Source organism: Daphnia pulex, chromosome 8, assembly GCF_021134715.1.
Source record: "Daphnia pulex isolate KAP4 chromosome 8, ASM2113471v1".
In the NCBI taxonomy this organism is placed as follows: Eukaryota; Metazoa; Arthropoda; class Branchiopoda; order Diplostraca; family Daphniidae; genus Daphnia; species Daphnia pulex.
In genome coordinates, this window is record NC_060024.1 from 9,377,073 (window position 1) to 9,398,636 (window position 21,564).

At 44.3% G+C, this 21,564-nt stretch overlaps 1 protein-coding gene and 1 long non-coding RNA gene across 14 annotated transcripts in view; one reads left to right on the top strand and one right to left on the bottom strand.

Moving 5' to 3' along the window:
* The window catches only part of LOC124200804 (CUGBP Elav-like family member 3-B), a 64,676-nt gene that overhangs the window by 11,728 nt on the left and 31,384 nt on the right, over positions 1-21,564 (bottom strand). For all 13 annotated transcript variants that reach the window (XM_046597118.1, XM_046597112.1, XM_046597117.1 and 10 more), the window contains exons 3-5: positions 10,939-10,987; positions 6,314-6,442; positions 2,416-2,495 (exon numbers count right to left, since the gene is read on the bottom strand). In XM_046597118.1, coding sequence (XP_046453074.1) covers positions 2,416-2,495; positions 6,314-6,442; positions 10,939-10,987 — 258 coding nt within the window. The remainder of the gene's footprint in view (positions 1-2,415; positions 2,496-6,313; positions 6,443-10,938; positions 10,988-21,564) is intronic.
* On the top strand, positions 11,521-20,362 carry LOC124200807. Its single transcript, XR_006877394.1, has 3 exons — positions 11,521-12,088; positions 19,622-19,844; positions 19,909-20,362. It is a non-coding gene; the product is annotated as an uncharacterized LOC124200807 (long non-coding RNA).

The following is a 21,564-nucleotide window of genomic DNA, read 5'->3' on the forward strand; positions in this document are numbered from 1 at the left end:
GGAAAGGAGGTGGGCGGATGGGGGCGTATTATCCGAGAGAAAGTCTAAGTAGAAAGGAAGGAAGGAAGGAAGCCTCAAAGGCTCTGAAAAGGAAAGAGCGATTGAACCAATTGTCGGTTGTGTGTGTGTGTGTGTGTATCTGATATTAAGCTCCAGCGTATGTTACCAAGGGAGAGAGAGAGAGGCGGGTGGATTGGAGTTTTCGGGAGTCGACACGGACGGATGGCGGAGCTGAGCAACTGGAATATAACCCCCCCTTGGCAAACTGAGCGTGAGCTAAAGGGGCGAGATGATTATCCGCTGCCAGCTCGCCAGCCCCGCCAGCCCAGCTCCGAATGATTTATAACTAGACACTCGGCGTCACATAAATTCCGACGCCATACACACACACACACACACACACACACACAAAAGCGAGACGAGTACAAAACACATCTACTCTCGAATAAAGCAGCAGCAGCACGCGACGCCCCTTGTACATGGAAAACCAACCCACCCCCCCCTCCACCTCTTCTCCCTTTCACGTGTAAGCTCAAGACGTAATCGTTGGTTGGTCGGCGCTAAACTGCGTAGTTAGTTCTCTCAAAAAAAAAGGGAGAGAGACACACACATTGGAAAAACCCCCGAGAAATGGCGAGGGTGGAAATCTTCAAGTTCGATTATTAACTGTGTCTGCTCTTGTTATATAAGATGATTGGTCGACTCCCTTATATAATAAGAGACATTCTTCGTTCCTAAAAAGGGCGTTGTGCCGAAGATGTGGAATCCTGACGGGGCAACCCAAAAAATCAAAAATTTCGTATGCAAATATCCCCCAATGTCAAATAATGAAATAGAAAGACAGAAGGGGGAGGGAGGAAGACTCTGCTGGGTTGCTGCTCCCATGCAAACTCATGAATCCTCAACTCAATTTCTCTTTTTTCCTTTTGAAATATTTAACTTTGTTGGGGCGTTTCGCTGATGCTGCTCGCAATGTATGTCTAGTAGATTTCCCTTTTGCTCCTGATTTCGTGGACAAATCAAAATCCATAACTCTCCGTCTCTCCCTCTCTCACGACAAGAAAGAGGAAGAAAAGAAAGATAAATAAAGAGAAAGAGCTCTATGAAATATTCAAATCTAAAGTTGAATAATGCCATATGAAGGAAATAGGCAGGGTGTGTCTCCAGTGTCTCCTAGTCTACTTCTTCTTCTCCCAACTTTGATCCAGAGAAAACCAAATAAATATTAATTCTTTTGAAACGTAATACACATCACAAAAGTTTTCAACAAAAAAAAAAAGATATCACTCCCTCCCATCTCACTAGACATAATCAAATTTTTAGATTTGTCCATCATTTTTTACTTGAATAAGAAAAATAAAACATTGTCTATTATGCGAAAATACTAAGGGCGGGGGGTATTCTATTTCCAGATGACAAGAGTCTCGGGTCGTGGTTGGGCGGGTGTTTCGCCCGTTGGGAGGAGGAAGAAGAAGCCTCTCTAGTCTATACACGGTTTTAGCGCAACTAATGAAATAGACCATCCAGAGAATAGCACAGTGGCCTTATACGACAGACACATAATACCGCGTAACTATAATATACACTAGTAGGCAGTGGGGTGGGTGGAGGGGGGAGAGAAAGGGAGAGAAAAAAAAGAAGCTAGGGATATAAGGCATCACTGTCTATATACTATACTAGTATGTACTTATTACGGAAAGTTATTGAATTTCACAAAAGAGATTATATATACCGGATAGAGAGAGAGAGAGAGAACCTTTACTGAGATGCTGCCAGGGTAACGTCTGAAGTGTTGCTCGGGTAACGTATCCCAGGCGCGTACGATTGTCATCTCCCAGAGGGTTGCAACAAGACAAGGAGAGAAATAGAGAGAGAGAGTGGGTGGTGGTGGTGGTGGTGGCGGGCAGGGGAGAGAGAGAGCGAATCGGGTCGAGATGATTAGATTTCAGTAAACAGATGCTGCGCGCTCCGTTGGAAACTAATTAAAAACGCTTAATTAGATCGGATCCGGCGCCCCATGAAAGGTTACCATAGTAACCTCGCCGATAAGGAGAGAAAGAGAACCCGGCCTGTATAACGTCATGGCATTTCTTCAGCTTCTCTGCGTACCTCAGTTTCTACACGCGCGCCCGCCCAATTCCCCTTTTTTTAGACTTTACTCCCGTCCAGCACCATCACCAAGAGCGGTTCATGTCTTAATTTTTATATGACGACGAAAACTGCGGGAGCTTAAAAAATATAGTAAAAACCCTTCTCCCCCATAGTGACCTCCACCAACCGAAATTTTCACGAGAAACTCTTATACCTTCGTGTTCTTTTTAAATATGAACGCGAATGTGTGTGTGTGTTTTTGTTGGTTTGTTTGTTGTTTTGATCGACGTTTTAAATGTCTAAATGCGTGGAAGATATACTCACGGGCATTGTCTGGCTCCCGTGCAAACTGTTGATGGCCGTCTGGGCTTCGGCGTGAGTACTGAACTTGACGAATGCGCAACCTATTTCCAAAGCGAACAATAAAGACAAAAAACAAAAAAGAAAAGAATGAATACAAGATCCGACAGTTAAACGAGAGAGAATGTTCTTTCAGTACATTGCACTAATACAGCACTTTAAATAATGTATGCAGTGGGGGGAAAAAAAAGAACAAGAAGAAGAAGGACGTCATGGCAACAATCGCATTTTAGTATGCGATATCAGCTTATAATATTCGCTAGATCTCTTTAGTCTCGAGCCGGGGCGTCGGTGACCTTCTTTTCTACCCATCGAGAAGAGAGAGAGAGAGAGAGAGAGAAGTCTATAAGAACTTGCGTTATAACTCGATGATATAAATCAGGTTGACAACGGCCCCAACCCTCCCCGAAGCGACAGGGGATAATTGAATGAAGAAAAATGGGGGGATATTGGATCGGCGACGTTGTGTGTTCAAAAGAATAAGCAGGGCAAGAGAAGAAAAAAGAGGAGCCAGGAGCCAAGGAAGCCGATTCCGTGTATATTGATGGCATGCAACATACTACTCTCCTTCTTCTATCCTCCTCCCCCATCTGAGAGAGAGCCTGTTACTCTTATTTCCGTCTGTTCCGTGATGGCATAAAAGAAGCGAACTAAAGGTTTTTTTTCCCTTCTCTCCATGACACTGGAGATGAACTGGAAGCTTTTAGGTTCTGTTCCTCGTCCCCACAGACGTGAAAGGATCGAGCAAAGAGTGGGCGGGATGAAAAATAAATATATGCACAGGTCTGAAAAGCTGCTGAAGGAAAAAGTCCGATCCTGTATTCTTGTCGATTTGGATCCGCATGAGAAATACATTTTCGCTTACATCTACTATAGAAGATGGAGCGGCGGAGAGCGATTGCTTTTGATTCTTATTCCGTGTTGCAATGTGGTGGAGCATTTCCCCGTTCAACCCAATTGGGCAATAACAAGACACAGATACGTCAATTGAACTTAATCGAATCCAATCTCTCTCTCTCACTCTCACTCTGGACGCCCACACACAGCGCACATTGTTTCATTGGAAATGGGTTTTTTTTTTCTTTTTCTTTTCTTTCTCTACTCTGTCGGCTTCTCCGCAGATCACTCTTGCGTGGCATTCGACACTTGTGGAATTGAGAGGGAGAAAGAATCCTCCTCAGCCCATCCATCCATCCATCCGTCTCGCCCCCGTGAAATCCGACGTTTCGATTCTCCCAAAAGCATCCGGCTACTTTTATTTGTGAAGGGGGAACTATCCAGCGCACAGTCAGAGCGGCACTGGGATTTATAAATGGGAGATGGACGATTGCTATTGGACGGTTGTGCTCCTGTCAAACTGTCAAGTTCGTTACAGGATCTCCCTTATTCGCCGTCTCGTGCAGCCCGCCACGTCGACAGTCGCCCCTCCTATCAAAACGAATCCAACTGCGCTGTGCGGAGTTTAATCAACGGCCCAGATTGAGTTACAAGTGCAGCAGCTCCCCCATCAAGGTGGAGAGAGAGAGGAGAGAATGTCACCCTCTAACCGCCCAGCGTACCAGAGAGACCTTTTCATAGATCTATACATACACGTAGAGGGGAAACCGGTTGATGCGCGTGTGTGTGTATCTTAAATCAGCTGTTGGTGTTGTATACATTAAGCCGATATACTGTAGAAGAAGAAGAAGCGAGAGCTAAGAGAGAGAGAGACTCCTCCAGTGTATTAGAGCGCCTTGGGCGCGATGAGCGAAGGAGCCTGTTGGGAAGAGCAGTTGTGCCTTTGTGCTGAATACGCAAGCGGAAGCGAAGAATAGCAAAGAGACGCTCAAGCGCCCGAGGCGTCCATTGGCTCTACATCAGAGCGCATATCACGCATATGAAATAGACAACAGCACCACCATAATACACTAGCCGGGAGTGAAGAAAAGAAAAATAAGAAAATAAACCCGAATCGAGTTGTTCACTGGGTGACGCCGGCGTCGGGTGGAGAATGGAGAGACGGCGTGACTTGGAGATCCCTCCGGAAATGAGCCGCAAGGGCTCCGGATCTCTCTCTCTCTCTCCTCCCGTCTTCTTCCTTCTTAATCAAAAGCGGCAACAGAGCGAGCAAGAGCGAGAGAGAGAGAGTAGAGTAGAGTTCTCTCATCTTGGACTAATACACAGCGATAGACTATTCTGTAAACTGTAATCTGATCTAATCGCATATTATGTGTATCTGAGATGTCTAACAGTTATTCATTCGTGATTGAATCGAATCTCGTCGTCTCGGCAACGGCGCCCTATTTCATTTCAAAATTTCCCGCTCTTGTTTTTTGAATTGGGGGGGAAAAAATCTCCATAGTGCCACAAGTCGTGCAAATGAATCGTATTAACTTTTAGGGGGATAAATTGACGTTTTTTGACCTCGGGACTCGAACCCAGTGGAAACTCAGTTTGAATGGGAGTCTGATTGACGATACGTCAAGTCAAGTCAGCCTTCACATCTGTGGGGGGCCTTCATCAATAATTCCCGGAGCAGTTGCTTTTGGGAGGTCGTGCGGTTGTTTTTCTTTCGTCTGTGTCGGCAGAGATAAGAATGCCGACGCGATTTGCCGCACGTCCAGGCTGTTTGTCCTTGTAAACAAGAAAAGAAAAGAAAAGAAAGAAGAAGATGATTGGAGAGGGCGGTGGCTGCTGCTGCGGCTGCCGTTCTCCAAGGCCCAATGTATTGCGCTTTTATAGGAGACAATAACGAGTTCACTTGTTGTGTGTGTGTGTGTGTGTCGCCTCACCACCACCACCGGAGACTCTCTTGGGCAACAAACTACTACTACCGACGACAACAACAAAGAAAACCACTTTATTTATATCGGACCAGACCCCTCCACCATTCTATAGATTCTAGCGCCCGTCTTTCTCTTTCTCTCTCTCGAGGGGAGGTCGACCAGCTCAACAGTTTTCGGGACGGGAGAATTGCGACATTCTCCGTATTTATTTGTTGCTTTTTTCTTTTTCTTTTCTTATATCTCCACATTGTTTGTTTTCCATCTTCTTCCTTTCGGAATATGATTGGATCTGGGGCCGGCTAGCGCCTCTAACTCTAACTCAATTTGCGTTAAGGTCAGGGCGTCTCGGCTCTGTTTGTTTACACAAGTCTTTTAAGACGCATGTCCAGAATAAATACTAATGTACAGCCGATCTTCTTCTTCTTCTAGATGGCACAGTGTGCAAGAATGATAAAGAGCGTCTAGAAACCCACTTTGGAAAAACATTTGTTTCCTGCGCCGTTGGCAGGTCGCAAGAGGAAAAAGAAAATGTTGTTAACGCAACAGCCACCTGGGGCGTCGTTCCGTCCGATTATAGTCTATGTGTGTGTACACACACTCTATCTATCTATCTATAGATATATATAATATAAAACCCGGTGGCATATTGCTACGACAGCTCCGTCTAACAGAGCTTATTGCACTCGGCACTCTTGATTTGATGCGAGGGAAATGGGAAAGGAGAAAATAGTAGGAGGGGGGCGGCCGCCCGCCGACGTCTTGATCAACAACACGAGCCCATTTTTGTGGGTTAAGTCTCCGAGGAGACGGAAGACGGGCGGGCGGGCTGGAATATTGAATTCGGCACCTGCTCTGTTGATTTACGATCTCGATTTATAGACCTAGAGGCGTTATATAAATAAATGCACGAAGCCGTCGTCGGCAATTCACAGCCGCCGAATTTATGGGCGTCGTCGGAAACGAACGAAAAAAAAAATAATAAAATAAAAATAGGGGGGAGAATATAAGGAAAACACAATGAATAAGGAAATAGTCTGGATATACTACACAGCAGAGGATCAGATGGAAAATGAAAATTGGAGGCGGGTGTTTGTTACCTTTACTCTGTCCGTCTGGTCCGCGAAGAATAGTGCATTCCTCGATGGTGCCGTATGGTAGAAACAATTGTCTGACGTCTTCGTCCGTCTGCTGCTTGCTGAGCATACCCACGAAAAGCTTACGATCCTCTGCAAAAGAAGACAACAAATCGGGAGAATTTAGAGAAATTATTTAGACATGATACAAACAGATAGGCAAGACACACAGAGAGCGTCGGAATTTCTTAATGAAGCTGAAAGAGTTCGCAGAGTACGGCGTCGAGACGCTCTACTGCAGTCAGAAAAAATCAAAGGGATAACTGCTTGTGTGTGTGGGTGTAAGTAGAAGATTCCCAGGATTGAGGGAGGGGAAAAAGAAAGTACAACAAAATCAAAGAAAATAAAAAAGAAGGGGATAGTCACGAAATGTTGGGAGAGACGAGAAAAAGGGGCTCGTTGACAATCCCGGTCTCGCACAATAGGCTCCAGCCCCCAACCCCATACACAGTAAAGTAGAGAGAAAAAAAGGAGGATCTTTCAGGCGTGTTAAGACTCCCTGGGCGTCTCCAGGAAGAAAAAGGGGGAAAAAAAAAGAAAAAGAAAATGAAACTACTGCAAATACACACAAGGAATCGGCGGCTGAAGATGGAGGATATGTTATATACGTTTAGAACTGATCCTGCTCTTCTTCTTCTTCTTCCTTTTTTTCGATCATGTATATCTATGCATTCGATGAATGGAACCAAATCCTCGGATCGTTAATATACACGCAGCCTGGCTCAGAAAACAGGGACGGGATAGGATCTCTCGCTCCAGACGTATTTTGTTTGGGAGGTCGGGAGCTGGCCCTTTGCTTTTTTTCTGTACGTGAACCTTTCTCCTCGGAACGAGAAACGGGAAACTCGGCTCTCATCGTTATTGAATCCCTCCTTTCGCTTCATCAATCGTCTCGTAAACATTAATAACCTTAATTGATAGGCCTTGGCTGCTGCCTTCTCTCTCTGGTTATTGATACATTTTTCTGCGATAGCTCCGCCCATCTTATATGTACGCATTCCTATTTGATTTCCTCCCCAAACCCCTGGCCTCTTGTGCTCCTACTCCGTCTGTATATCCGGGGCTATATAATATCGCAACACTATCCCCGTGTCCAGGAGGACTTAAGCTCTGGTAGAATGAGAAAATCGGCCACGGGAAAACAAGCCAGTGACCAGCAGTATAGGCTATATAACCTATACAGAGAAAACTCTCTGGTATCGCTCCTCCCCCGCTACTTCTATTCGTTTTCTTCCGCTCTTTTGCTTTCAAATCTCATTTTTTTTTCTTTCTTTCGTTTTCCAAGCCGAGAGATCGGCAAATCATATCATATTAGATTTCGCGCACCAACGGCCAGCTAGACCATTTCGTTTTTGATCGAGATTGCTGCTGCTGCTGCTCCTTCGACTCGCTTCTTTTGCTAGAGATCTGATCAAAAGTTTTCAAGCGGCTGATATTTGCCTCTAGGGGCTTCCTCTGCTTATTGCAGCTACTACACGTCTCTCTCTCTCTCTTCTTTTTATTTCTCCTCTTCCTTTCATTCCGAAAGAGCGAAATGAAAAGGAAAAGGAGAAGAGACACCCCGAGAAAACTCATCACTCGAGAGTCATATACGTGTAGGAGTTCAAGAGAGTAGAGAGAGAGAGAAAAAGTTATTGCTCGATATTATTAATTCGTCCGAGATGACGAACAGACGCACCGCCCCGAGCAACCGGAGCAAAGAAGAAGAAGCTAGGAGCTAGGATCCTATCAATCTAGATATATTGAACAGGCCCCGGATGTACACACACACACACATATAGAAACGCCAAAAGGGGAAAGAGAGACGATGGCAATATCAAGAGAATGTTGATCAAAGAAAAGAGGAAAAAAGATGGGACGTGTGTGTGTGTGTATAGAGACCGGAAGCTGTACACCCACGACACATAGAATAAAAAAAGATATTATAGGGGACCAAAAGATGAAGAAAAGCAATTACAGTTAGACTCGATGATCAGTCAAAAAAACCCTCCAACAAAAATCGCCAACCAAAGAGAGTCGGTGGCTGATATGACGGACGAACCCAACCGGACTGGTTTCCACTGTCAGAGTTAGCGCCGGGGATAAGAGAGAGTTGATTCGAGTTTGACCAACTGCCAATAGGCAAATTTTCTGTTTCCCCCCATCCACACCCACAATACAATATCCCTATCCACCCCACGACGTGGACCCCCTGCCCATCGAGCGCTACATACTCTCATCTGCCGGAGGAGTTGGCTCTCCCGACGTCGTTGTCAAAATCCTCTGGGCAACGTGCCAAAATCATTAGTATGCATCCTCCGCATCTTCCTGCGCTCTCTCTCTCTCTGAATTTACTCCGCCAGTTCTAGCAGCAGCCTCTTCTTTTTTTCAAAACAACAGCCAACACTGTATATATAATGCACGTATAGCCCCCGCACTATTACTACTACTACTACTCTCCTATACTGTTCACATCCAGCGTTGTTAGTAATATAACACAATGGCGAGTTTGTTAGCGCGTTGCCGGCCAACACCCCTCTCGGGGATGCTGGATGTTATTGTTGTCTGTGATGATGGGGGAGGGGAGAAACACAAGTCAGCGCTGGGCAGCAGCAGCAGCAGCAGCAGATCTGGGCAATATATTGCCGAGAGAGATTGATTGAGCGGCAGCATATTGTGAGCACATACATTTTGGATAGACTCTCCCTCGCAAATATAAGCCGTCCGTATATATATATAAGAGCGTCTTGTGTGTGTGTGTGTAGTAGTAGATATATTCCATCAGCCGCAAGGCTGCTGGATGGTATACATACAGTGGGTACCTAAAGTATCCGTACGGCTGAGAGGAGCAGTACGGAAAACGCGTTTTTTAAAACGCTCCCATAAATTGAATTCTCGTTGGAATGCAATAAAATTTTTTTGTAAGGTTAAGATTAGGGTGGGGTTTCATCTGATTTTTTTTGGGAATTTTTCAACAACGCGATATGTGGTTTTTATCGCGTTGCGAAAGTATCCGTACGGCCGAGAGGCCTAGTAGGGAAATGGGCTTACTTTGGAGGCCTCTTATTCGGTAAATAAGTAACATTAAAGGGTGGGAAAGTTCTTAAAAAAAAGAGCTGCATTAGCTCTATATGTGGTCATAAGATCACATTTTTTAAGTTTCATTTATAGTAATGAAATCAAAAATGAAAACACGAATTATAAGTTTTCCGTTTTCTTCCCCTCGATTCCCCATCACCAGTGTTGCCATATCCCAAAATCTCTTTCTTCCCTTGGACGGAAGAGGGAGAAAGAGAAAGGGTAAATATCTTTTTATATGGCAACACTGGTGATGGGGAATCGAGGGGAAGAAAACGGAAAACTTATAATTCGTGTTTTCATTTTTGATTTCATTACTATAAATGAAACTTAAAAAATGTGATCTTATGATCACATATAAGGCTAATGCAGCTCTTTTTTTTAAGAACTTTCCCACCCTTTAATGTTACTTATTTACCGAATAAGAGGCCTCCAAAGTAAGCCCATTTCCCTACTAGGCCTCTCGGCCGTACGGATACTTTCGCAACGCGATAAAAACCACATATCGCGTTGTTGAAAAATTCCCAAAAAAAATCAGATGAAACCCCACCCTAATCTTAACCTTACAAAAAAATTTTATTGCATTCCAACGAGAATTCAATTTATGGGAGCGTTTTGAAAAACGCGTTTTCCGTACTGCTCCTCTCAGCCGTACGGATACTTTAGGTACCCACTGTACATCCGAGACCCCCGGGGGAGATAATGCGCTGCCATTGTTTGCAATATCTATCGCGTCGTGTGCCGGGCTTTTTTTTATTATTCCTCTTGTAATAATAAACTCTCTCATCGATTGCAATGCACAGCGCCGGCGGAGAGATATACAAGGGGGGAAAGAACTTTCCATCAACTTTGAATGATGTATTCCCCTACGTCATTTGCTGTTTTTTCTTTTTCTTTTTTAAATATTCGCGCCGAAAAGAGACAAATAATTTGTTTTTTTAGATGGCCGAAAGAAGAAATGTCTTTTCCGTTTCCTTTCACGTTAGTCAGTCGCGGAGGATCGATTCATCTCGACGTCACCAAAGAGATCCATACACGCGCCCTACAACGTAGGGTAGTAGTTGCTAGCGCAGCGGGAGGAGCATTTACTTTAATAGATGCGCGTGCGACATACGCTGGCTGGCTGGCTGGCATCACGCTCACTTTATTCCTATTACTCTCTCTCTCTCCTTTCCTTCTTTCTCTCTTCCGTACATGTTAAAAGAAAAAAAAGGCGACACACACAAAAACAAGAGGCATATAAGGGCGTTGTGGGGTTCCCGGACGAAGAGGAGGGACAAAAGAGAGAAAGAAAAAAAGAGCGTGATCGATGAGCGAACGAGAAATGGAGAATACTATATGGGACAGAAATAAGAGAATACCACTACTCTTGTGTGTTACACACACATAAAAAAAAATGAGAGAGCGGAAGGAGAGGAGGGGGAGGAGGCACTATATTATGACGTCCGACTCATTTCGGTTGATGACTATCACGCGATATGGACGACGCAGGTGACGCCAATAATGTTATGCCAAAGGCGTTGACAACTTACCTCCTCTGTTGTCGCTGTCTGCTGGTTTCACTTGAATAGGACGGTTCATCTATACACAAAAGAGAGAAAAGAAAGAAAAGAAACATTTTTACCGATTAGTCGACATGATACGAGTGGACAGAGGAAAAAACCAACAAATATGAAAAAAAAGCATGTATCAAATAACCGACAATCATGATAATACTAAGAGCTTGGAGAAATGTCAAAAGTCGCCACTCGTCACGGCCAAATGCCTAATATTCTTTGATGGCTGTGCACTTTGTATAAAAAAAAAAGAAAAAATAAGAAGGGTGGCCCATATATATGTAACGTGTCGGTCGTCAAGTGCGTCCACTCTTATTTTTCTTCTTCAAGTCCGGCGTCCCTTTTTTTATTTTATTTTATGGCCATCGTCGACACACACTACTCGGCCCAGCCGCCATCGAGACAGCAACAAATAGACGTGAGCTTATATTTATCTCTCTCTCTCTCTCGCTCAAAAAAGATAAAATAAAATAAATAGAAAAGAAATCGAGTTGTCGGCCGTCGTCGTCGATGCGCCACTTTTCACGCTCCGCCTGCGTTTCCAGTTGGCGACGAGGACCGGATGGAACTCGATATATGTTTCATTTCTCTCCCTTTTTTGCTTTCTACAAAAGAAAAACCAGGGGAGGGTCGAAATCGATTTCGATCTCCCCAGGAGTCGATGTGTGCGCGTATATAGTGTCCTCTGGAAATGGGAGCAGCGTGAAAACTGCGGGGTTGCGCGCTCCTTGGGATTGACAACTCAATCAAGTTTCTCGGGGCGGACTTTACACGGGTACTCTGGTGTGAACGGAAAGACTCGCCAAGTCATCCTCGATCCCCCCCTCCGGAAACGGAGTGTGTTGAAGAGGGACCAGCAATTGAAGGCCCCTTTTCTAGTGTACAGATCTCCCAATTTCCCCGGCCTTGTCGGTCAAGTGAACAACACTCACCCCCAGACGCCTCCCAAAAAAAACAGAAAAAAAAGGATCTTGACACTCTCGAGTTGCCTGCCGTATACTCATTAGTTCTCCAACCTCCTTTTTTTCCACTTTCACGGTCCATCTGAGCTCAATTGGCGAGCTCTCTCTCGTGCTGGCGAAATAAGAAACAACCAAAAAATAATAAAGTGGGCGTCGAACGAAGCGTGAGCACACTTCTAAGACTATTTTCGGTCGGTATTTATTCGCTTTCTGCACGACATACTAAACGAGGAATCAAGCTGAGATCCTATTTCGCTACCTACGGCTACCTACTCGAGAATAGTTCGACGTAGCTCCTGCGTTTCATTGCGGAGAGAGAGAGGAAGGAAATCTATTGAAAATCTACACGCCGGGGACTGTGCACACGCACATCACATAAGCGGATTCATTACAAGAAACGGCGGGCCGAGTGGTCTGGCAGTTTGGGATTCTCAAAACTGTTTCACGGAAACGTTCACTGGCATTTCTAAATCAAAGATTCATTTCGACGTTTCCTCATTTCCCAGAGGGGAGAAAGAGGGTCTACACATACATCCATGTAGGCGATGAATTTCATCGATCGATCGAGAGAGAGAGAGCAGGGCCTGGTAGTTGGTTAGGAGCTTTTTCTTATAAAGTGAATTTTCAACTAAAAAAAAAGTAAAACTCGACGTGGAAAACTTTTGATCAAAAACCGTTGGGCGGAACGATTTTCGTTTGCTGTCGTGGAATTTTCCAGAGACGCAATTTGCGTGCATAAGATCCTTACATAGTTGATAGTATCCCTTTGGTTGCCTTATTATTTGTGAGACGTCAAGAAAAGAAAAGAAAAGTCGTGACGGCGCTGATGATAGTTTCGCAATTATGTGAGGAAAAAGGCTCGGGTGTTGTTTCGTCGTTCCTCCTTCAACTTCAAACGAAAATCCTGTCTCTCTTATCTCTCGAGATATCTCTCTCCTTTCTGTCGCTCACTCAGCTCCTCCTCAGCCAGCAGCCGCTGATTGCTATGTCTTTTGGTTGGGCTCTGTCTACATCTTTTTTTTTTTTTTTTTTAAAGAAGAAAATAAAAAACCCCCACCGTTCGTCTCGCCTTTTTCGTGTGTGTGGGTGGTAGATCCGCCGAGCTGATGTAGCACTTTGATATGAAAATAAATCCTCGTTTTCTGGTACGTATAAGGTCCTCGCCCAGAGTTACCCAAGAGAGATTTGCCTCACCAGAGACCTAATTAAACCGCTCTCGCTGTGTGCTATTGCTCTTGCCTTTCTCGTTATAACGAGAAGGTTCTCTCTCTTCTTCGACTGTCTCTCTCTCTCTCTCCAAAGTCTCTTCTATATACTTCTTGGCCCATCCACTCGTGTGTGTGTGTGTGTGGCTCTTTTCCTTCTCGTCGGTTGGGTCCCGCCGTCTTTACTCTGATCCTCTTTCCACATCAGTGGTTGCCAATCAAGGAGCAGATTAGCGGCAGCGACATTACTACTCTAGCTCCTACCGCCACTGTGCACAGTCCATAAACTCCCGCATCGCTCCCATCCACGAAAAATCTTTTTCTCTCTTTTCTGGTTCAGAATATTCCGACGACCCCCAAGAGACAATGGCGCATCAAGAGAGAGAAGAGAGTCCGTGGGTCAGCATTAACCATCATCAAGAGGGAACCCTGTTGCGTGTGTGTGAGCTGGGCTAGTGCTAGTGCTGCTGCCGGTCCCAATCCATGTATGATATATGCACACTCGACGAATGTAAAGCAGCTTAGACGTCATTAGGAACTTTGGGGACCTCAAAATCGGATAGCCTCTTATATAATGCAGCACTGCGCCGCCGTTTATACATCCACGCCGACTCTAAGGATTCCTTCTGGCTATAGCTCGGGGAAAGCAGAAAGCTTCTCGGAAAACTTTTTGGAGATTTAAATTTGGATTTATTTCCCGCGGACTGAACAAAAAAATGAAAGTGATTTTAGTTTCGAGAGGAGAATGAAATTTCTGGCAAACGGTTTATGTTGGGAGGAGCCCATTTCTCAATGTGTCAGTCGATCGCGGCCATTACGTGCCGAAAAAAGGGGAGGGGGACGACGTGGTGCACACAGTTAGCCCGAATAAATAAATAACTACGGCAATAAAGAATTGCCCTGTGTGAAGCGGACCGTGATCGATTCGCTTCCTCTCGTCTAGATGTGGATATAATTTATATGCATAAAGAGCCGTAGAGACGACACTCTTGTGTCACAATAAGGAGTTGGGGTTGTGTGTGCTCTGGGATGGATGATAACGCGGTGATAATGATCGTTCACAGATGGCTGAGAAACTTTAAAGGATACAAGCCGTCGCTGGCTCTCAAAACTCGAACGGAAAAACGACGAGAAATAAAAGAGACGGGGATAAACAAAAAAATGGAGAGACAACCATGAAAATGTCACGTCATCTAGCGAGTGACTGTCAGACAGGAAACGGGAAAACATACACATCATTAGCATGATAACTAAGAGGCTAGACTATGTAATATGCGAACATTATTCCCTTTGCTGTTGAAAGCCAGAGGAAGGCCAGGGAACAAAGGGTTTTTCTGGTTGGATTGATGTCGAACACCCTGTCTTGTTAACCAACATGGATCAATGCCAATCCAATTCTTTGGAAGTTACACATTACACTCCCCGTACTTTTAATCATCATGATCTAACTTGTGAATCCAATCTGCACACTGGAAACCCTCCCCAATGGTTAGATACGATGGACTTGATGGACCAAGATTCAAACTGTGCCCAACTATTAGATGAAACAGGTGTTTTGTCGACGATGGATTTCTCAAAAAAGGTAAGTTGACAATAATCTACAATTTCCTCGGTTTTCAGTTCTTACATTGTCAACAATTTACGGTCAGAAAAATTCCAAGAGCACATGGATAAGATATTACGATGGGTTGGACGTAAAAAAGTTGTAGCAACAATTTATATCAAACAGCCATTTACCTGTTGCTGAAATTGTTGTCATTCTTTATCTTTTCACTTTGAAAAATCTTTCGACACGAATCTATTCTTAAACATCGTCTCATTTTCGTAAAAACTAATGAAACGAAATGATGAGAATAGCAGACGACACTTGAAGACGTGGTGTAAAAAAATCGATACTAAACTATCGATGCATAAATCATCTTTTGCCATTCTCCTTTGTATTCTATTAATAATCATAAAAAAAGCCAAATTCCACGAAAATCGGGTGATTATGGAAATGACGGCAGTCCAAGACAATCCATCATGTAATGTCTGCGCTATTCTGACGCACGTCAGTCTCTACTTTGTCTCGATGTGTGTGTAGTACACACTGTGTACTTCCACACGTTCGTTTACGTCGACGCTTGAATATAGGCTTAGTGTGCATAGCTCCAGCGCTAGTCTAATGGAACTTTGTTGAATTTCAATTGGACGATATTTGAAAGGCAATGGGGGTCAGCAGCAAAGGACTTGCATTATAGCGATTAAATCATTGGCTCCTGATTTCCCAGGAGCTTTAGTTATAAGACACACAAGAAGACTCGGATGGGAAATCTTAACCCCCACAAAACCAAAAACAACGGGATTTATAATCATCTAGAAATACATCATCCGTATCATCTCTCTCTTTAGACTTATTTCAGGCTATCAAAAAGCTCTAATGTCTATATGCATATATGCTTTAATCAATTCACCATGAGCAGCCGAAGAATAGACTCTTATATTATTTGGTATAGGAGGGAAATCCTTCTCGAGAGGGATAGTGCACAGCTATAGGATATATAGAATTGAAGAGAGAGCAGCAAAGATGCCTAATCTCTCCTTCGGCCAAGAGAAGAGAATATCTCCGGAGCAACTGTCAAGGGGTCGCGTGAGGGGTTGGAAAAGACTCTACGTATATACCCGTAGAGTACGTCGTCGATGGCGACGTCGAGAGGATCTACATCTCTTTTCTTTTTTGAATATGAAGGAGCTCTTGATTCCTTCTTCTTTTTTTGGAACCCCCCCCCCCCCATCTTCTTTCAGGAGCAGCACTCGGCTCCTTCCTGCTCCTTCCTAACATATAATAGCCTCATCCCTCTTGAAAAAGACCGAGGGGCTCAAAAATCCGCCGGTCTGAGCGACACACACAAAATCCAAATCTTCTATACTTCCCTTTTGTTTGGCGTGTACACTATACATCATCGGTCAAAATGGTGGAAGAAGAAAATGTCTCAATACGACACACATGTAATAGTCTATCAAATCAAAAATAAAAATAAAAGAACTGGGTCCTTTTATAGCTATACACAGTTTCAACTCTACATGTTACATGTTGTGACGTCAGCGATTCACACGAAAACAAGAGGACACGCTATTGCTACACGATTTAGTCACGCCACGATTTAGTAGACCGAGGAATCGCGGGGCGGGATTGGCGTTCATTCAAATGCCGTGAGGGAAAGCGATTAGTATATATAGAGTACGAGAGACGGACGAGGACTGTTATGGCGTATACACACATATACTATATATACTATGGGACTCTCTCCGTATACATCTATTGCGCTATCAAATTACGTTGGGACCCTCAGGGGGTGGGCAGGGAGGTAACGCGGCCGTTTTGAAAGAAAAAAAAGAGAGAAATTTCGTTTGAATGGGCCCACGAGAGTCACGAGAGTTAACAAATAGGGTCAAACTGAAGAGCAAGAAGAGGAAGAAGAAGAAACTTTTTCCCCTTCTTTTTTACGCTTTGAGCTTCTTTGCATTGCGCCATCGTTCAAAGTCGCTTTAGTGGACGTGTCCCGCGTACCGGAAAGTCCGTCCGACCCTTTTTTTTTTGTTTTTAATTTCATTTTATTTGTTTAAAAATAAAAAAAACTGAGAAAAAAATGGCGATTGATGGATGGCTGTTGTATCGCATCCAATCAAAGCGGAATACAACTGAAAATAACACTTGGGAGCCTTGCAGGCATGAGGTATAGGAAACAAAGGACGGATAATGCGACACACACACAAAAAAATGTCGTCTCTCACGTATTTAAAAAAGACAGTGCCACTCTGGTCGAAGCGGATGAAACCAAAAAATGAATCCTTATAAAAGGGAAGAAACGCAGAAAGGGGAGAATATATATATACACACATATCTACTTGACGAAGAAACAGGAAAAGAGATAAAAGCTTCATCCACTTGAGACTCTCGTCGTCTTTTCGTCATTTCTCCATCGACTTTCTTTTCTTTTTTGGGGGGGGGGTCCCTGTCGTCCTTTTTTTTTCTTCCCTTTCCTCCCACACACAGACACGAGAAAAAAGATCTGAAAAATAGATGGAATGTGATGGGAGAAATAAAATGCTATCCGCCCCGAGCAGTATATGCGCTATTATACAGCCAGCGGGAGAGATGCGGGGGAAAAGGCAAAATTGTGAGAGGCCCATCAATCGGTTTTGACGTCTAATACAATTGCGAGAGCGTCTTATGCGATGATGCGCGCGTGTCGCCGTGAATCAAAATATTCGAAATCGATAAAGAAAAAAGAAAAAAAAAACTAGGCGAAAAGGAATTTAACAAGCTTAAATGCATGACACACGACGGGAATTATAAGAGCCTTACATAGTTTCTAGATGTATATAATATTCACGCTGGACATGAGCTGTGTGATGGAGCTTACCTAACGCCCAAAAGAACAGGAATTGTCAATTCTTTTTCTTTGGGTTTTTTTTTCTCGTCGTGTCAAAAGTTTCTGGAAACGGACGAGCAGCAGAGAAGAAGCACAAACTGACGCACCGATTGACCCAAAACGCAAATTGGAAAGAAGAAGCCGACCAAATAAGAATCGAGTTTTCACTGAAACGATGCAGACGCACTTTGATCAATTTTTTCTTTTTCTTTTTCAAAAAAGTTTTCTGGGAAGATGACGAACTTTTTCTTGTTTTCTCTTCCCCGAGTAGATAGAGAGAGACGAGAGAAAGAGAGAGTCGATAGTCTGATTGATTTTTCGTGTCGTTGCCTTGGGCCGAAACACACCCGTCGGAAGCCAATGGCGCTGGAACCGATCGGAGACGAGAGAGGAAGTAGAGGAAGAGAGCCAAGGCACAAGGCAAAACCCACACAGGATCGCGAATCAACCGAAAAAAGAGACCCCAAAACCGTCCCCCAAAAACAAGAAGTTTTTCTTCTTTCTTCTTCTCCGCTCTTGGCAATCAAAAGGAGAATGATTGAAAGATTCCGGCGTGTGTGTGTGTCCAGGAGTAGAGTGGAGAAAAGACGAACGTCAAAGAGAGGGGAAAAAGCTGAAAGAGAGAAATAGAGAGAAATAGAGAGAAATAGAGAGAGAGAGAAGGAGGGAGTGCAACGGGATTGCAGCTCGTCGAAACAGTGGCGCTAGGACGACTGAGGAGGAACTCTGGTGTGCTGGCCGAGCGGGATTCCCCTTTTTGGGGCTGGGACTCTGGGGCTCCTTTTCGACTAGGAGACGTTCGTGTGTCGTTCACGCACGCACGCACAGCAGTGTGTGGAAGAAGAAACTGCGCGCGCTATATGCCACGAGCTTTTGCCTTTTCTAGATATGCCACCGGTCACACGGCGACGTCGGCGGGTGGTAGTTTCCTCTGGGGTGGTGGCAAATACACATCGAAGAAGGAGGGAGACGACAACACATAGGGAAAACCGAAAATTTCCTGCCTTCGACGTCTGCGCAAAAGATTGCGCAACCCCGCGCGTCGACTCCGCGCTGGATGTGGCTGCTGCTGCTGCTGGTGTGGCCAAAAGCTGCCGAGACACAAAAAGTTTTCTTTCTCTATTTCTCCGACTCTTCTTCTTCTTCTCATCCTCGCATTATAAAAGAATCAACAGGCTTCTCTCTCTCTCCTTTTTTTCCCCCCATTCCGTCTTGTATGTTTGCCCGGATATATACTTTCCCCTCTCCTCTTTTTACTCAGTTGTGTCTATTGGCCTATCCGGCGGATTTATAAGGAGAGCTTCTAAATTCGTGTGTGTGTGTGTAGGGCGGGCGGGTGTTTTTTGTTCTGGGTTTTGAATAGGTGAATGTCCTTATTTTTACGCTGAGAAAGATATCTGATGCAAAGAGGCTTTATTTAATGTGTAGACTTTATGGAATTGCATAATGCGTGAATGCAAAGACCGGGGCCGGGGAATAATAAAGAGCGAGACGCCCAATCTCTTGTTTAAATATGATCAAAAAAAGGAGAGGAAATTTGTGCCACATCATGCCGAAGATGATAAGACTCTTCTCACCATCGCATTTTTTTTTTCTTGCTGGGGAACTTAAATAATTAAAGGAATATGTGGAGAGGGGGTTAAAGGTCCTTATTCTTATAGAGCTGATTTATTGCGACATCATCGGTGCGTGGGAGGGTGTGGGCCACGTCAATCCAGTCGAAAAAAAAAAAGAAAAAAACGATTTCCGGCATTATCTGCCGGCAACAAGAAACTGAAGAATCTCGAGAGATTCCAACCGGGGACATTCGATAACCAATTCCAAGATCCCCAAGATCTCCTCAACCAAAGTAAATAAATGACAAAAAAAGAAGAAGAAGAAGAAAAAAACGAGAGAGAGAGAGAGGGATTACAGCATCCCAAAACTGAATATATCCAAAATAAAGAATAGAAACTCTACTCTCTCTCTCTCTCTCCACCTACACACACACAACCACCCCTAGAGGGATTTAGAAAAAAATCATTTCTTTCTTTCTTTCTCTCGTCTTTTTTTAATATGTACATTTGCCTTCTTATAGATTTGGATGCGACTCGTCGAGGAAATAAGTTCCACCATTTCTGTACGTTAGAAAATCGCTCATCTTCAAGTCTCTCTCCCTCTCTCTCCAGTGCACAAGATCCTAGCTGGATGGTCTTCGCCTCTTATTCGTGGAACAATGGCGGATTGAAAAAGAAAAGAAAAAACGGGAGAGAGACGCTGCTGTGCTGCGTGCAGCGACGACTATATATCCGCCCTTTAAAGTATGTAGAATGAGCCAGAGCATAAGCGGCAGCTGTAATACTACTCTCTCTCTCTCTCTAGGAGCAGCAGCAGCAGAAGAGAGGGACGGCCAAGAGGGACTCTAACAAAATCAATACGCAGTGTGCACACACACACACCCGACGACGACCAACCAAGCCAGGGCCGCCTCATCCCGCGCCCGTCTCTCTCTCTCTTTCACGTTTGGAGAAAATGGGAGAGAACGTCAACGACGGACGCGACGGTGTCGACGACGTCTTTTTCCCGCCCGCTGTCAAGAAAACACGCGTCGTTCTCAGTCGCCTCTTTGTTGGATGCCAGGGACTCGGCGGTGGCACATTATCGCACATCTCTTATTTTACAAATGTACACACGGGCGTATAGAGATGTGTTGGAGTCTCTCTCACCCCCCGCTGGCTGTTTGTTCAACTCTTTTTGAAGCTTGAAATAACCCCTGAAAAAATTGCATTTGTTATTTGCGATGGCGTGATGATTGTTACATATATAACGGTGGAGTTGAGGTTGAGTCTATTATTTTGATTGGGTGGGTGTTGGTAGAGATATCTAGTAGAGAGCGGGGGCCGGCGATGATTGGTGGAGCCGATATAATAATGGCCGGCCCTTTTTGTTTATACCGAACGTGTCGCCGAATAATTCGACCATTATGACGGTCGGATAGGTCATGGAACTCTTTTAACTGTTGGGTGGTGAGTGGGGAAAAAGAAGAAGAAGAAGAAGAAAAAGGGAAGAATGGGGGAATGTTGCAGCGAGACGATGGTGTAATCAAGTCCATTTCGGTCTCCGGGATATTATATATCCGCGGTCTGAGAAAGAGAGAAAGAAAAACGAAACAACTAAAGAAGCTTAAATTTCCCGCCGAGTTGCCAGGCGAATGAAGTCATAATTAAAGAAAGAAGAAGAAAGAAAGGAAGAAAAAAGAATGGGAAGAGAGAGAAGAGATCACGAACGCGCGGAGGAGGAGGTTAGTAGTTGTATTCGCATTACTCACGATCATTAGCGTCCTTAATATCCAGATATATAGTTTCCCCGAGCTCCCTTATTTGACTCTCCCATCTTTGACGTCCTTCTCTCTCTCTCTCTTTCCCGTCCTAGTACTTTTGGCCGCGAGTCCCGCAAACGACGGCGGTTTTTGTGATAGTTATACACGGTACCTTGTAGATAGAGAAGGTCACACGATCGCGCAGCCACCGGTCCGGGAAGGGAGGAAATAAAAACAAAAAAATAGAGTTGGAAAAAGGAGAAGGGGGGGGGGGATGTGATGCTATGATCGAATGCGCGTGACTGCGACCTAATTGCTTCAACCGGCAAATCGGGAGTGTGTGTATTCGTCTAAAAAAGCACAAGCATAGCGCAAAAATCTTTTTTTCTTTTTCTTTTTCAAGCTTCTTCTTTATACTAATCGATAAAAAGAATCTCTTTCGACCAGCAAAAAAGAAGTTAAGAAAGATTCACACGATGGTCTTATTGTCGCAGGCCGGGAGATAGAAAAGAAAAGAAGAAGAAGAAGAAGGGTCGACACAAAGTCTATTATCGACGCGATATATAACTTTTTTTCTTTTCTCTAAGCAGTCGAGAAAAAGCAAAACTTTTTTTCGGCCCAAGTCAAAAAGAAAAGAAGTAAAAGTTCTTGTTGGGGCGCACGGAACACGCTCATCAAATTTCCCGGGCTTTATATAATGACACGACACCTACGCCTATGGA